Consider the following 13,721-nt stretch of genomic DNA (forward strand, 5'->3'; position numbering starts at 1 on the left):
TGAACTGGAAAAAATAAAAGTCTGCCCCCTAGCGCTCAGACACGGAACTGCAGCAGAGTAAGAATGTTCTAAATATAAAGTTGTTGTATTTGACCTGTTTATTATTGGATTAATAAATTTAGTGTTTTTTTAATAATCCTTCTTTTTATTTGACATTTAAAAAATTCAATCAATCAATTTAATTAATAAAACATCTTTCAGGTGCTGATGCTTTGGACTGACCGACAGAGAAAGTAAAGAAACAGAGTGAGTAAACAACGAGTTTATTTCAGTCAGCTGCAGTTAAATGAAAGAGAGCGGAGCATGCTGTTAAACTGACACAAACCAGTTTAAATCTAAAGCTACAGTCCGTCCTCCAGCTCATCACAGGTTTCTGTTTGTTCAGAAGCTTTTTACAGTTTCTAACTGATGAATGAGATTTACAGCAAACAGACTGTAAGGCAGACAGAGCGGGGGGCAGGACATTATAACGCAGTTAAAAATGCATCGACTCCTCATGTGTCTCTTTAAATGTTTCCTGGTGTCAGATATACATGTATAATAAGAGGGATAAGAACAGAAAGTTTTAATTTAATGAATGCAAAGTAGTTATCACGTTATATTATGATTAAAAAAACAATAACACATCATTAAATTTTCTATTTTTCTAGACGTTGATGTTTTATAATAAAATCAAACTGTAGAGACACGACTCTAGCTGCAGGAAATGAACATTAAAACTAAAGTTGATATTTTTGCTGCAGACTCGATGCATCTTTAACTGCAACTGAAGCTGCAGATCCAGTGAAGAAGACCAGCGCCGCAGTGACTGAAAGGTCCGACAACAGTTATAACATCATCACTAAATAACAGTAACGAGGCTGTTAACGGGAAAATCAATCACCTCAGAAATCTGTGTTTTTTTCTTTTTTATCAGTGAAATGTTAAAAACAAATGTGCTCGGTCACATGATTTAAAATGAAAAAGTTCAGATAAAAAGACGTCAAACGTGCAGAAAAACTGAAAATAAAAACACGTGGCACCGAGAGAGAAACGGTCAGAAAACTAAAGGACGGAGCTGGAGGCGTGAAAAACCTGGAGACAACAGGAAGAAGATTTAATATCAATGTTACGAAAGAAAAGTCAAAAACATTATTTTACTTTTTATCCTTAAATTTTCACTTTAGTTACATTTAAAATTTAATCTTGTCACATTAGTTTTTTTACGTTATGACTCAATTGTGAGGATTGTTTTTTCAAGATCAAACTAACATTTTATCTTAATGTCACATTTTTTTCTGTTGAATTAAATCTTGTCATTTTATTTCTATTTATTAAAATTACAATGAAACATTTATTTATCAAATTACGCCTTTTTATCTTGTGATATTATCCTGCTCGTAACAAGAATTTTCACTTTTTAAATTCTGACATTTTGTTGAAATTCATTGATATTCTTGCAGAATTATAATTTTTTTATTACAACTTTTTAATCACACTACATTTTGCATTTTATCGTTAAAAATGTTCCTGTAATTTCCTGTAACAACTTATTTTTTATGACACTGAAACTTTATCACATTTTCTTCTATAATTACATTTTACATCTTGTAATATTATAACTACATTTGTAACATTGTAACTTTTCTGTTGACGTTGTTAAATTGCGTCTTTTGTTGTTTTGACAGTGAGCCCCCTTGTGGCAGAAAATCACACTGTGTGTTTAATGTTTAACAGTTTATCTGGATATTTTTTGGTTTTGACAACATAAGACAAGTGATGACGTGTGTTAGAAACTGTTTTATATTTTTAACTGTTTTCAGTTTTAACGATCAAAGAAAATAATCAGCAGATTAACTGATCGTGAAAATAACCATTAGCTGCAGCTCTAATGAATTTATTCTCTAAATGTCACAACTTTTTCCCTTAAAATTACGATTTCATCTCAAGATTCAGAAACTTTTTACCTGTAAAATTCAGAGTATTACAACTCGCTTTATCATTGTTTTTTTCTTCTTCTGAATATTTCGACTTTATTTTGAAAATCTCTGCCAGTGTTTCCTGGTCGTCGTTCTGTGGCTCCGTCAGGATTAACTCAGGTCACCTGTGATTATTTAACACTGCTCATCAGGAACTGCCGCCATGCTGCTTCAACTCAGAGCTCAAATAAAGACGACATCATGCAACAAGGTTAGTGTTTAGTTACGGGGGGAGGGGCAGGAGTCCAGGTGAGTCCAGGTGAGTTTCTCTCGTTCACTTCAGTCTGTCTTGGCACTTAAAGATTGAACCTCGTCAGAGACTGACCTCAGTCAGCACCAGAGGTTGAATCAGGTCGCGTTCCGCCAAAATAAAGCACGTCACATCACTGACATCACCAGGACAGGTGAGTCTGAGGAGTATGTACAGGTGTTCTCATCCTGCCTGAGCACAAATCCTTCAGTTTCACAGAAAAGCAGGACGTCACAAGAACTGATCTCAGTTCAGTCCACTGTTAATCTAGATCCCTCAGGTCCAGATCCAGGTCCAGGTCACTGAGATCAGTTTGTCCTCATGGTTTATCAGGACCTTAGTTATGAAACTAAAGGAACAGTTCAGCTTTGGGAATTTTCTTTCTTGCGTCAGATGTTCAGATGACTCAGTCTCATGTCTGTGGTTAGCTTAGCTTAGCATAAAGACCGTCCACAGCTAATCACATTCAGGTGTTCACCTTCACAGACTCTTGTCATATAACCATCAGAGTGTTTACCTGCGCCTCAGTAACCAGGTAAAGAAGAAACCAGGTGTCTGTAATCAGTAGATTTCTGTAGCTTGACTCACCAAGTGATCAGGTCTTAAATCAAAGAGGAGAAGAAGAACAGGTCTGCCACAACTTGTGGAAACAAACACATCAAGTCGCCATGTTTGAGGTGAATCATCAGGGACGAGTCGTAGCAGCGAGTTAACAGTGTCACCGAGTGTTTCAGACGAGAGGACGAAAAAACTGAAACTGATCTGAGCGCCGAGCTCAGCCGTCAACGACGACTCCTGTTTCTGTCTGACGACTGTCGCAGCATTGCTCTGCACACGCAGGCTAATGTTAGCTCGTTTAGGCTAATGTTAGCTCGTATAGGCTAATGTTAGCTCGTTTAGGCTAATGTTAGCTCGTATAGGCTAATGTTAGCTCGTTTAAGCTAATGCAGAATATAGCATCTGTCACTACTTCCTCTCCTGGGGTAAAACTCAGTATCGAGAGGCGGAGCTAAGTCCAGGTGTCCTGACGTCTCTACAGGTAAATATGGACCCTGATTACCAGCGTTACCCGGTCAACACCTGGTGCAGGTAAACACTCATCGACCTTCTCACCTGTCGAAAAGAAAATTTTCCCAAAATGCTGAAGCGTCACTGTTCATGATCCAGACTTCACTGAGACAGAAATGAGTCGTCACAGCTCTGAGAACTCCTCTGTCCAGAACCTGGACCCAGCACATCCAGAGGACTGGTATCACTACAGGTCCCTGCAGCAGCTCTCAGCTCCACTGACTGTTCTTCTTCATGAGTCACATGTTCAGACGAGGAGCTGCTCGCCGATCCAAACAAAAAGTGCAGGTGCAGAAAAACAAAATAAAACTAAAGGGTGATGATGGAGAGACGTTAACTTCCTCCTCTTCAGTCTCCTGCTGACACAGGATTGGTCCGTTCGTCTCACTGTCAGACCGTCAGCCAATCAGCTGTGGGCGTAGATGCGGCGGAGATGGACGGGTCAAGGATGATGAAGCTGGACGAACAGGAAGGAGGATGCCTGTGTGTGTGTGTGTGTGTGTGTGTGTGTGTGTGTGTGTGTGTGGTCCAGCTGTGTTGTGTTCAGGGTTCACCTCCCGACAGGAGGAAGTGGAGGAGCTCCTCTCATCACTGAAACACACAAAATAAAAGACTCAGTAAAATCTGAACGTAAAGTTTGACCTGAGTCTGACTTCAAAATAAAAGTCTTCTGGTCTGTGCAGTCATAAAAACCTGTCAGACCTGCCTGACAGACAGTGAACTCATCACAGACAGGTAAGCTTCTGTGGTGAGTTCACTGTCTGTAGGACAGAGGAGTGTCCGTACCTCTGTTGGCCTTGCTGGGGTAGATCTTGGTGAAGTGTCTGTACTCGTCCGGAGGAGGGAAATCGTCCAGAGGATGAAACGAATACTTGGACTCAAAATCATCTGAAGGAGAAGAAGAGACGACAAATCACGTCTTTATCTTTTTCACTCGTTTATTTTACAGCTCGCTTAACGACTTCTGTTCATTCTGAGGAGAGAGAGAGAGGAGGAGGAGGAGAGAACAGACGGAGGAGTGTTGGATGGAGAGACGACAGACTCACCGACGAATGAGCGAGGGATGGAGGAGGAGGAGGATGAGTGTCCGTTGCGGAGAGGAGGGGGAGGCGGGGGAGGAGCAGCGGGGGTGCGGGTGGGTGGGGGAGGAGGTTTCCCTCTGGCAGGAGGGTCAGAGGAGAGGGAGGGGCTACCATGTGTCCTGTAGGGAGGAGGAGGCGGGGCTTCTCTGCCCCCCGCCCTCAAAGACGACGACTGGACCGGGACAGGAGGAGCTGAGGAGAGTTCAATACAGATCAATACAGGTGATCAATACAGATCAATACAGGTGATCAATATGGATCAATACAGGTGACATCACTGTGACATCACTGTTAGCCTGTTGCTAACGTGTCAGACTCACCTGCTCCTTTACCTGGCGGCTCTCTGACCGGGGGCGGCGGCCTGTTGGCACCCTGTTGGGAGGGAGTGGGGGAGGCCGGAGGAGGAGGAGGGGCGGGGCCTCTGGTGGGGGTGTGGCCTCCGGGTGAGGGGGCGGTCCTCTTGTTGCTGAGGGAGTTGTGACGCTGCGGCAGCTCGGGCGCCACCTCCACGCCACCCGCCGACGGACCGTTAGTGATGCGGTAAGGAGGAGGGGGCGGGGCCAGAGAGGAGGAGGGGGGGTTACCTCCTGAGGTGGGGGGGCGTCTGCTGTTGCCGGGAGACGGGGGAGGTTTGGAGGGGAGGGGCGGGGTGTTGTTAGGGGTGGGGGGGAGGGGCTTCTCTCTGTTGTAAGAGGAGGAGGAGGGAGGGGAGGGGGCGTTACCGCGGCGACAGAGAGGGGGAGGGGGAGGAGGGGCGGAGGAGGAGTGCTTCATTCCGGTGGAGGGGGAGGAGGCAGCAGAGGAGGGGGAGGAGGGGCAGGGGGAGGAGGACAGGTTGGGGAGTGAGGGACGCTGGGAGCGACTCGTCTCCATCGGTGATGACGCCTGAGAGGAGGGGCTCTCTGCGTCGTCATGACGATGACTGGGGGGGCGGGGCGCCGCGGCTCGGGTGGAGGGAGAACGTCCAGAAGAACCATCTGAAATCAATAATCAATCAATAACAATGATCAGAAACCTGGAGGGGGTCAATAAAAAGAAAATATAAATAAATAAATAATGAAAATTACAAATAACACAAAAAATCTAAATAATTAAAGTACAAAGAAAACATATAAATTCAGATAAATGTAAAAACTACTACAAAATCAAAGTAAAATATTAAAATAGAGATATTTAGAATACTTTAAAATAAACTAAAAATTAAACAAAAAGAAACTTCAAAATGAACAACAAACGACTTTAATCAGAAAATTTTAACCTAAAATAAAATTTATAATCTAAAAAAAAAAATAAGTATGAATATGGAAAATATAAATGATATGAAAAATAATAACTGACCTCCAACAGGCCTCAGTTTAGGAACTCCGCCTGTGAACAGTCCTCCGATTGGTGGAGCAGAACCTGACGGACTTCCTGCTCCGCTCCCATTGGCTCCTCCTCCTGCTGCTGCTCCGCCTCCTTTAGGCTCTGAGAACCATAACCATTGGACAAGATGAGAGAGGGCTCCGCCTCCTGATGATGTCACTACACTACACAGGCACTGCGATGACATCACAGACTGGAGGGTGGGTGAGTGAATGAGGGTGAGGCGGGTGAGTCTACAGGTATGATGAGGTGAGATGAGGTGTTGGAGGTAAATGAAGTGTTTACGCTCCGATGATCGACAGCACGAGACGAGCAACACACATGACATCATCAGTGACATCACAGGGCTGCACAGTCAGAAGTCCATTCAAAAAACCTCCATTTTATTTCTCGGAATGAACCTGAAAGACATTTGATCTGTTGGTTCTGGTTCATTTCACTCTGGTCTCATCTGAGCCAAATTTAATTTAACTCTTTAATTCTCACGTTGGTGCAGGAAGAATTCACTTTGGCTGAAGAACATTATGAACACGTCATCAGCTGAAGACGTCTCCGTTTTCAGGTGTTTCATGGTGAAACTTTTGAATCACCCTCTCTGGTCTGAGGATTTTCCACTTTGATGTGTTTCTGGTTAAATGTCTGAATTAAGGTTTTCTCTGTCCGTCACAGTCGGAGCACAGGTGAAATAAACCATGATGAACCTGTGAGAAGACAAATGTCAGCAGCTGGAGGTTTATCTGCTGCTGTGCAGCCATCAGCTGTTTTCATACTGTCTGCATCACGTCTGCCGCTCAGCCAGGTGTTACTCCTCCACCCCAGGTGAACAGGAAGCTGGCGTCACGAGAAGCAGCTGAAACTTGGCTCCAGTCATCACGGCCAGGTGAAGCAGTAAGGTGGCTAATGAGCATGCTCAGTTCAGTGACCCTGCTGTGGAGGACGGACAGTTTCATCACAGACACCATCACTGAGCCTGTCACTTTAACATGAGGTGAACTGCAGCTTCATTTACACTGAAACTGAGAGGATTCTGTTCTTAATGAACTGATCAGATCAACTGGTCTGAACTGACTCAAGTGAGTGAACGTCCTCATTCAGTTCGACTCCTCACCGTCGTTATAGTTTGACTGGGATGTGAGTCGTCAGGAGGATGTTTGAGTCTCTGTGACGTCAGACTCAGCTTCAGAACCTCAGAGGTTTGTCACTGACAGGACGACGAGTCTGTGATGGAACTGACACAGCTCTGCAGGAGGCTGCACGATCTGATCTCAGCAGCTGCTCCCTCACCTGTCCTCACCTGTCCTCACCTGACCCTCACCTCTCACCCTGTCCCTCACCTGGAGGAGACGTCAGGTCGTTAGAGTGGAACACAGACACATCAGATGAGGAGCGACAGTAAAAAGAACAGAAACAAACAGAACAAAGATTTAAACTGTGACAGTTGAATGTGATAATAAAGAGTCAGATCCAGACTGATGATGATCTGATAAAACGAGCTCTGTCTCTGTCTGAACTTGAACTTGAAACGCTCAGAAAAACGCACTGAACAATAGATCAAATGTTTTAGTGAATGAGTTCATCGTGGACGTCACGGAGCGTCACCTCCACCCTCAGACCCTCACAGATGGAGAACACTGATCTGCAGAAGGTGGAGGAGTGGATCTGCAGCTGCACTGAAACCTACACTCTTTATTAAAACTCCTTGTGGCTGTTGGGAGCTAATCAGCAGGTGAATTCTACAGTTATGATCAAGACCTTTGACCTCTGACCAAAAGAACCTGATCATCTCGATTGGCTCTGTCGATTGTTACAGAGCCGATTGACTGTCAGCAGCACAGAGACTGACCTCTGACCTCTGACCTCCTCACTGTTCAATCACTGCATCAAACTGTCGCTCATCAAACGCTGATGACTGGTGTTCATGGATCTGTGACGTCTGATCATCTGTCGTTTCAACATCACGTGATGATCAGTTTGGACGTCTGACCCAGGTCAACCTAGGTGGACCCAGGTGGACCTAGGGTCAGGTGTGAGTGGAACACTACAGGTGAGTGTGTTCCCTGTGGACAGGGAACATGGCAGCTGTGTGACCCCTGACCCTCAGCCTCCTGCAGGCAGCCTGTAGTATCAGAGAAGGGTTGTGGTCTTACTCTCTATGGACAGAGCAGAGCTCTTTTCTCCAGCCGTCGTCTTCTGCTCCTCAGACGGCGCCCCCTGCTGTTTGGGCTGGCTCTGTTGCTGGTGTAGGTATTGGTATAAGCGAATGTATGGGTGCTCTGTGGGAGGTGTTTGGCTCTTTGGTGTTTGAGTCTTACTGTCGAGCAGCGGAGCGCTGCGGTCGTTCACCACCGACACCTTCCTCAGCTTGGTGCCTTTACAGATGTCGGACAGCAGAGCGCCGCGACCTTTGGCCTCCTCCCTGCTCAGCTTCGGAGGGCTGGTGTTGGCCTGGGGGGGGGGTTACACAATCAGTATAACACAAACTAAACCTAAACCAGTGTGTTCTCACAGACTGCGGAGTGTTCAGAAAGTATTCAAACCCCTTCACCTTAACACATGTTCAGTTGCAGCTTCAGGGTCAAATCATGTTGGTTGTTATCTGTTAGTGTGTGTGTGGCTGTGTTGGTCTGCACATCACACACTATAAGAACACACCTGTGATAATCCGACATGATCTGTTCTCAGGTGTCTCCCATGTTTTAAAACCTTCAGTGTCTGATGGAGCTGGTTAATGTTATTAATGTTATTATTATTAAAAGAGACGTCAGAGGAGACGATGAACTGACGTCTGTCAGGAACTGGATGATTTATCATTATTGTTATTGATTATCATTCTGGAAATTCAGATATGATGAATCTGCTCCGTGTCACCACAGGTGTCCTGTGAGGGTGAACCTGGACCAGCTGAGGAAAACTTTCTGAGAGTGTAAATGTGTGTGTGTGGCTCCTCACCTGGCTGAAGGTGGGGGGAGGCGGGGGTCCCCCTGGTGGAGGAGGAGGCGGGGGAGGGTTGGGCATCCTGCTGCTGATACAACACACACGTGACCACCCTGAAACACACACACACACACAGAAAACCTGATGAAACAGACAGATCAGCTCCTGAACGTCACATCAAACAAAACAAAACCCAGTCCAGGTAAATCTGGACTAGATTCACATGGAGACTCTGTTTCAGGTTTTACATCCTTTAAAAGATAAACTGTGATTTCACTGTGGTTTCTCCCTCAGACCACATCAATCCAGGTCTAACTGATGTAATACTGGACTCAGATCTGGATCAGACTCTACAGACTGTTTCACACACATATTCAGGTTTAACAAACAGCTTTCTGTTTGTTAAACCTGAATAAAGCAGCGTTTTCTCCGGTGTTCGCCCTGCTAGCTGAGTTAGCATCAAACACCATCACACCGGCCTGGACCTGAGCTAGCACAGAGCTAACGCGTTAGCCTCTCAGCTCAGCTCCTGTCCAGCTGTTTGGTTCCTATGTCCACATCTGTCCGGACAGACTCACAGACACACACCTGCCTGTTCAGCAGCTTCACTCTGCTGCCACTGATTAAACTGCGGAGTTAGCAGAGCAGCTAGCTGAGCCTGCTAGCTGAGCGTTAGCATTAGTGGCAGGTCCGTGCAGCATCATCGACACATCCGGACCGACAGGTGAAATAAATCCTACCTGTGAACGTCACCGGCTTCCTGCTGACTAACTCATGCTGTGATGTGAGAGCGTCGGTGTTAAACTTCCAGCTGTGTTTGTCCTCACAGCGCCGTTAGCTCCGCCGTTAGCCGTTAGCCTCTCTGCAGCACAGATTTTTAATTCTCTTCAGTCAACACGAGAGCACGTGACCTGAGCACGAGGACGCTGCATCTGCATCTACTGCATCTGATGAATCTAATGCTTCTACTGTTTCTATTGCATCTAATGCTTCTACTGTACCTGTGTTGGTGCTGAGACAAGTGTTTCTATTCTTTTATTCAACTATGTATGTGTCCATTTCTTGGTTTAATTTAATTTGAATTTTCACGTACTGACACACACAAAACTATTATTAATTAAGTGTGTACCAGAAATGTTTTTAAAATAAATTTAATATGATGAAATTATTTTTCTTTCCAGTTGATTGACGGCAGCCTCAGAGTATTTGTTTTCACTGACTGTGAAACGTTTGAATTTAACTTGGTTTCCAGTTAATGATAAAATCTTGATTTCCCTCCATGATGAATTTGAGTGCTATTATAGCAAAATGTCTCTTTCACAAACGTATATTTACAAACAAAACTCAGATTTTGTCATATTTGTAACATAATGTAACATTAAACTGTCAAAGAGTCAAACATAAAACACATTTAAACATTAATATTTTTAGTCTTTATCGTCTTTTTACTTAAATTCTAATGATTTTTTTTATATTTTAATGTTTCATTTCAGTCTGTGCGCAGCAGTTTCTAATGTTTAATGTTCCCCTGAGACATTTTCAATAAAGTTTTTTAAAACCCAGAGATTGGATGTATGGGTTATGACGTCACAGAGAATCGTCCAATCAGACAGTTCGTGGGGGAGATTTGAAAACAGAAATGGCGGAGGTCCGAACGTAAGTTTATAAAAACTACAACATTTAACGTTAAATTTGCTCAGTTATTGTGTGTTCGGCTCAGAGGACGTGTTTTAAATGTTCAGAGGAACTGTTCTGCTCCAAACTATGAACTGAAATGAGTGAAAACAGGGGAATTACTGGCGTAAGCCAGAGCTAGCTAAAGCTAACTGACCGAGCTAACCGAGCTTGTTGTAGGTTTTCAGACTGAATGTGAAATAAACCGCGTTGTGCTACATGAAGGGGTGTGTGTGTGTGTGTGTGTGTGTGTGTGTGTGTGTGTGTGTGTGTGTGTGTGTGTGTGTGTGTTTGTTTGTTTGTTTGTTTGTTTGTTTGTATCAGGGTGTTGCAGCGCTGTGATCCGTATCTGCTGGACCCCTGTGGAGACTCGGAGCAGCCGGACTGTACTGAGGCGGCCAGGATGGTCCTCTACCTCACGGTCTGTGTCTGGGGTCAATAGAGTCCGATTCAGTAGATTCAGTAGATTCAGCACTTTACTCCTGTTTCACAGGATGCTGAACACAACACACAGTACACAGAGTACACACAACAATACAGAAATTGTTATTCATGGTGTTTTTAGATGCATTTTTGAGCTGAAATAATTAAAGTTAATTAAATTTAAAAGTTGTGTGAGTAGAATAAATGTGTGTGTGTGTGTATGTAGGACAGTCGTCGTGTCCAGAAGGTTTTGTGGCGTCAGCTGTTCGTCCTGGACTCCATGATGTCTCTGCTGGAGGGTCTGGAGTCTGCCCAGCAACTGGTGACACAACCCTGCCCGCCCCAGCCTGGTACACACACACACACACACACACACTGTACATACAGAGTACACACACAGTGTTGTAGAATGACCCATCTGGCAGAGTTTGGACACCACCAGCCAAACTCTCCACAAATGTCATCACGTTTTACTTTGTGTGTGTGTGTGTGTGTGTCTCTGTGTGTCTGTGTCTGTGTCTCAGAGGGCGGGGCTCGGGGCAGGTGGAAGGCTCTGAAGGTGGAGAACAGGTCGGGGGTGGAGGAGACGGAGACTATGCTCAGATCTTTGCAGGACAGGGTCCAACAGATCCACAACAGACGACACACACTCACACAGCTGGTCCAACAGCTGCACAGCAAGGTGATACCCCCACACACACACACACACACATACACACACACACATGAAGCACACGTGATGGGTTTAAAGGTGGGAGTGTGGAGTGGTGTTATAAAACGTCTGCTGGGGTCTCTGAAGTCGACAGAAGTTGTTACTACGTTACCCAGAATTCCCTGCTGATGTTCCTCTCCTCCTCCTTCAGAAGCAGCAGTGTGAACAGCTGGAGGAGTCCCTGCTGAAGGCCCAGAATGCATTGCAGTCATGTGACCGTCATCTGAGCCAGCTGAGGGCAGAGTCAGAGGCGGCGCTCGATCAGCTGATCGCCTGGCAGCGACTCAGAGACGAGTGAGTGTTGTCAGGTCAGGTGACCTCCGTTCAGGTGATCTGATTGGTCAGTAACTCAGCTTCCTGTTCACCTGTCAGGCTGCAGGTATACGTCTCTGCTGCTCAGGATGTGATGCAGATCAACCTGCTGTCCTTCAGCCAATCAGAGCTGTGTGTGGAGCTCAGGCCACGCCCCTCCTCTTACCTGTCGGCCAATGAGCTGGAGCCACTGAAGCTGACCGTCACCTGGAGCCTTGACGACCGCTTCACACTGCAGGTAATTCGGTCTCCTCACCTCCTCTCTCCTTCTCTCCTTCTCTCCTTGTCTCCTCTCTGCTTACCTCCTTCCCTCTCCCTGCAGGTGAACGAGGGGACAGCAGGTCTGGTGGAGGACTGTATGTCGGGCCGGCGGTTGGAGTTGAGCGCCGCCCTGCTGGAGGTGATGCAGTGTTACCTGGGTCAGGCTGAGCTGCTGTCAGAGATCCAGGCCCTGAGGTCCAGGTGCGACTCCACTTCCTGTTTGTTCAAAGACCAGAACCTGCTTCCTGTCGGTCAGTCAGTGATGATCAGCGAGACCTCTGATCGGCCTGAAACCTGTCAGATCAATAACCAATAATCAGCTGTCATGAGGAGCTGATACTGCTGAGACTTTGTGCTAAGCTAGGCTAACAGTTTCCCTCTGCCTCCAGTCTTTGTGCTAAGCTAACATCTCCTGTGTCTCTGCGTCTCCAGTTTTGCGATCGACTGGCGTCCTGCTCAGCGTCTGCTGGTCTACCTGAAGTCGGCGGTCTTGGTTTGTCACCTGGAGGTGGAGGAGGGATACCCGAGCTGTGGACGAGCCCGGCTGTTGTCAGTGCACAGAGATGGTCAACCTCTGGACACATCTGGACTGAAGGTAACACACACAGACACACAGAGATCTTTGTCCTGGTGATCAGATAAACAGTCATGTGATCATCAACGAGGAAACAACAAACATCTCACTGTGTTACAACTTTATTTAAAATCACAACTTCCTGCTCAAATGAAGTTTAAAGAAAACGTTCTCTCAGACAGGGTGGCAGAGGGGCGGGAACATTTCTGGTAAATTTCTGGAAACTTGACAAACAATGAAACAATGAAATGCTGTTAGCTAGCTCACATTTAGCATCTCTGGTTCAGCAGCTAGCTGCTGTATAAACACATGTAGATGTTGTTGCTGTTTAAACTTTAGTATGACAGATCAGAGATATTGATCACAGATCAGATACATTGATCATAGTAATCTGAACTACATTTAAATTCACTGTTACGGACCTGCAGATTTATTCCTGTTCATTCCCATGGAAAGTTTCCAACTTTGCATCTTTTTACCAAAATATTAGAAAATAAATATATAATATAAAATATTACAACTTTATTCTGAAAATCTCTGATTGTTTTGTGTCGTCAGTGGCTGGAATGTAAAATACAAAGATATGAAACGGGTCACTCAGTTATAAAGGTCAACTAATCTCTCTCTCTCCTCTCCTCCTCCCTCCTTCCCTCCCTCCTCCTCTCTCTCTCTCTCTTTTTCTCTCAGCCTCATAAATCAGACCTCAGTCTGACTGACTGGTTGGTTTTGCTCTGCAGCAGTCCACTCATCTGACTTCACCTCTTTATTTCTCCTCTCCTCTCCTCTCCTCTCCTCTCCTCTTTCTCCTCCTCTCCTCCTCTGTTACTTGTTGTTCTTCTGTCGTCCACCAGGTGTCAGTGTCTGACTTGTATTTTTCTGTTGGACTCTGATCTTTGATTCGGATTCTGTTTTTTTCTGTTTTCATGTTAAACCTGTGTCCACCAGTTTGTCAGTCACCTGTTCTGTTGTTTATTGTTGATGTTTGTGTTTGTGTATGACGTCACTGTACAAACATCTCTGTGTAAATAAACCTTTAAACAGCTGCTGTCTGAGCTGAGGTGGGGCTTTTATTTTGTAAAGCTGACCCTGCTGTGCTGCAGTGTGTCTA

The 13,721-nt window shown here is 45.3% G+C and overlaps 2 protein-coding genes across 4 annotated transcripts; one reads left to right on the forward strand and one right to left on the reverse strand.

The window, feature by feature from the left end:
* Positions 1-247: 247 nt before the first annotated feature.
* Positions 248-9,798, reverse strand: wipf2b (WAS/WASL interacting protein family, member 2b). 2 transcript variants are annotated; one of them, XM_018688135.2, is made up of 8 exons: positions 9,398-9,798; positions 8,673-8,770; positions 7,871-8,168; positions 5,697-5,825; positions 4,679-5,335; positions 4,323-4,550; positions 4,063-4,164; positions 248-3,867 (listed from the first exon to the last, which is right to left on the reverse strand). In XM_018688135.2, the coding sequence occupies exons 2-8, from the start codon at positions 8,736-8,738 to the stop codon at positions 3,827-3,829; spliced, it is 1,521 nt and encodes a 506-aa protein (XP_018543651.1). In that variant the 5' UTR covers positions 8,739-8,770; positions 9,398-9,798; the 3' UTR covers positions 248-3,826. The 2 variants fall into 2 exon arrangements, with proteins under 2 accessions (XP_018543651.1, XP_018543655.1); XM_018688139.2 differs by having other exon boundaries at positions 8,036-8,168; positions 9,398-9,786.
* Positions 9,799-10,232: 434 nt separating this feature from the next.
* On the forward strand, positions 10,233-13,656 carry si:dkey-225f5.4 (uncharacterized). Of its 2 annotated transcripts, none has more exons than XM_018688130.1 (9): positions 10,233-10,313; positions 10,656-10,752; positions 10,981-11,104; positions 11,279-11,436; positions 11,618-11,760; positions 11,839-12,016; positions 12,101-12,240; positions 12,472-12,634; positions 13,301-13,656. In XM_018688130.1, the coding sequence occupies exons 1-9, from the start codon at positions 10,297-10,299 to the stop codon at positions 13,364-13,366; spliced, it is 1,086 nt and encodes a 361-aa protein (XP_018543646.1). In that variant the 5' UTR covers positions 10,233-10,296; the 3' UTR covers positions 13,367-13,656. The 2 variants fall into 2 exon arrangements, 1 of the variants encoding a protein (XP_018543646.1); XR_007814133.1 differs by having other exon boundaries at positions 10,254-10,313; positions 12,101-12,290.
* Positions 13,657-13,721: the final 65 nt, after the last annotated feature.

This window comes from Lates calcarifer, linkage group LG11 (genome assembly GCF_001640805.2).
Source record: "Lates calcarifer isolate ASB-BC8 linkage group LG11, TLL_Latcal_v3, whole genome shotgun sequence".
NCBI lineage: Eukaryota > Metazoa > Chordata > Actinopteri > Centropomidae > Lates > Lates calcarifer.

Coding starts and splice junctions, on each gene's coding strand:
- si:dkey-225f5.4 (XM_018688130.1), top strand. Junction 11,761..11,838: donor TGGCAGCGACTCAGAGACGA/GTGAGTGTTGTC, acceptor TTCACCTGTCAG/GCTGCAGGTATACGTCTCTG. Junction 12,241..12,471: donor ATCCAGGCCCTGAGGTCCAG/GTGCGACTCCAC, acceptor CTGCGTCTCCAG/TTTTGCGATCGACTGGCGTC.
- wipf2b (XM_018688135.2), bottom strand. CDS start 8,738: ATGCCCAACCCTCCCCCGCCTCCTCCTCCACCAGGGGGACCCCCGCCT. Junction 8,169..8,672: donor CTCCCCCCACCTTCAGCCAG/GTGAGGAGCCAC, acceptor CCCCCCCCCCAG/GCCAACACCAGCCCTCCGAA. Junction 3,868..4,062: donor CCCCAGCAAGGCCAACAGAG/GTACGGACACTC, acceptor TGTGTGTTTCAG/TGATGAGAGGAGCTCCTCCA.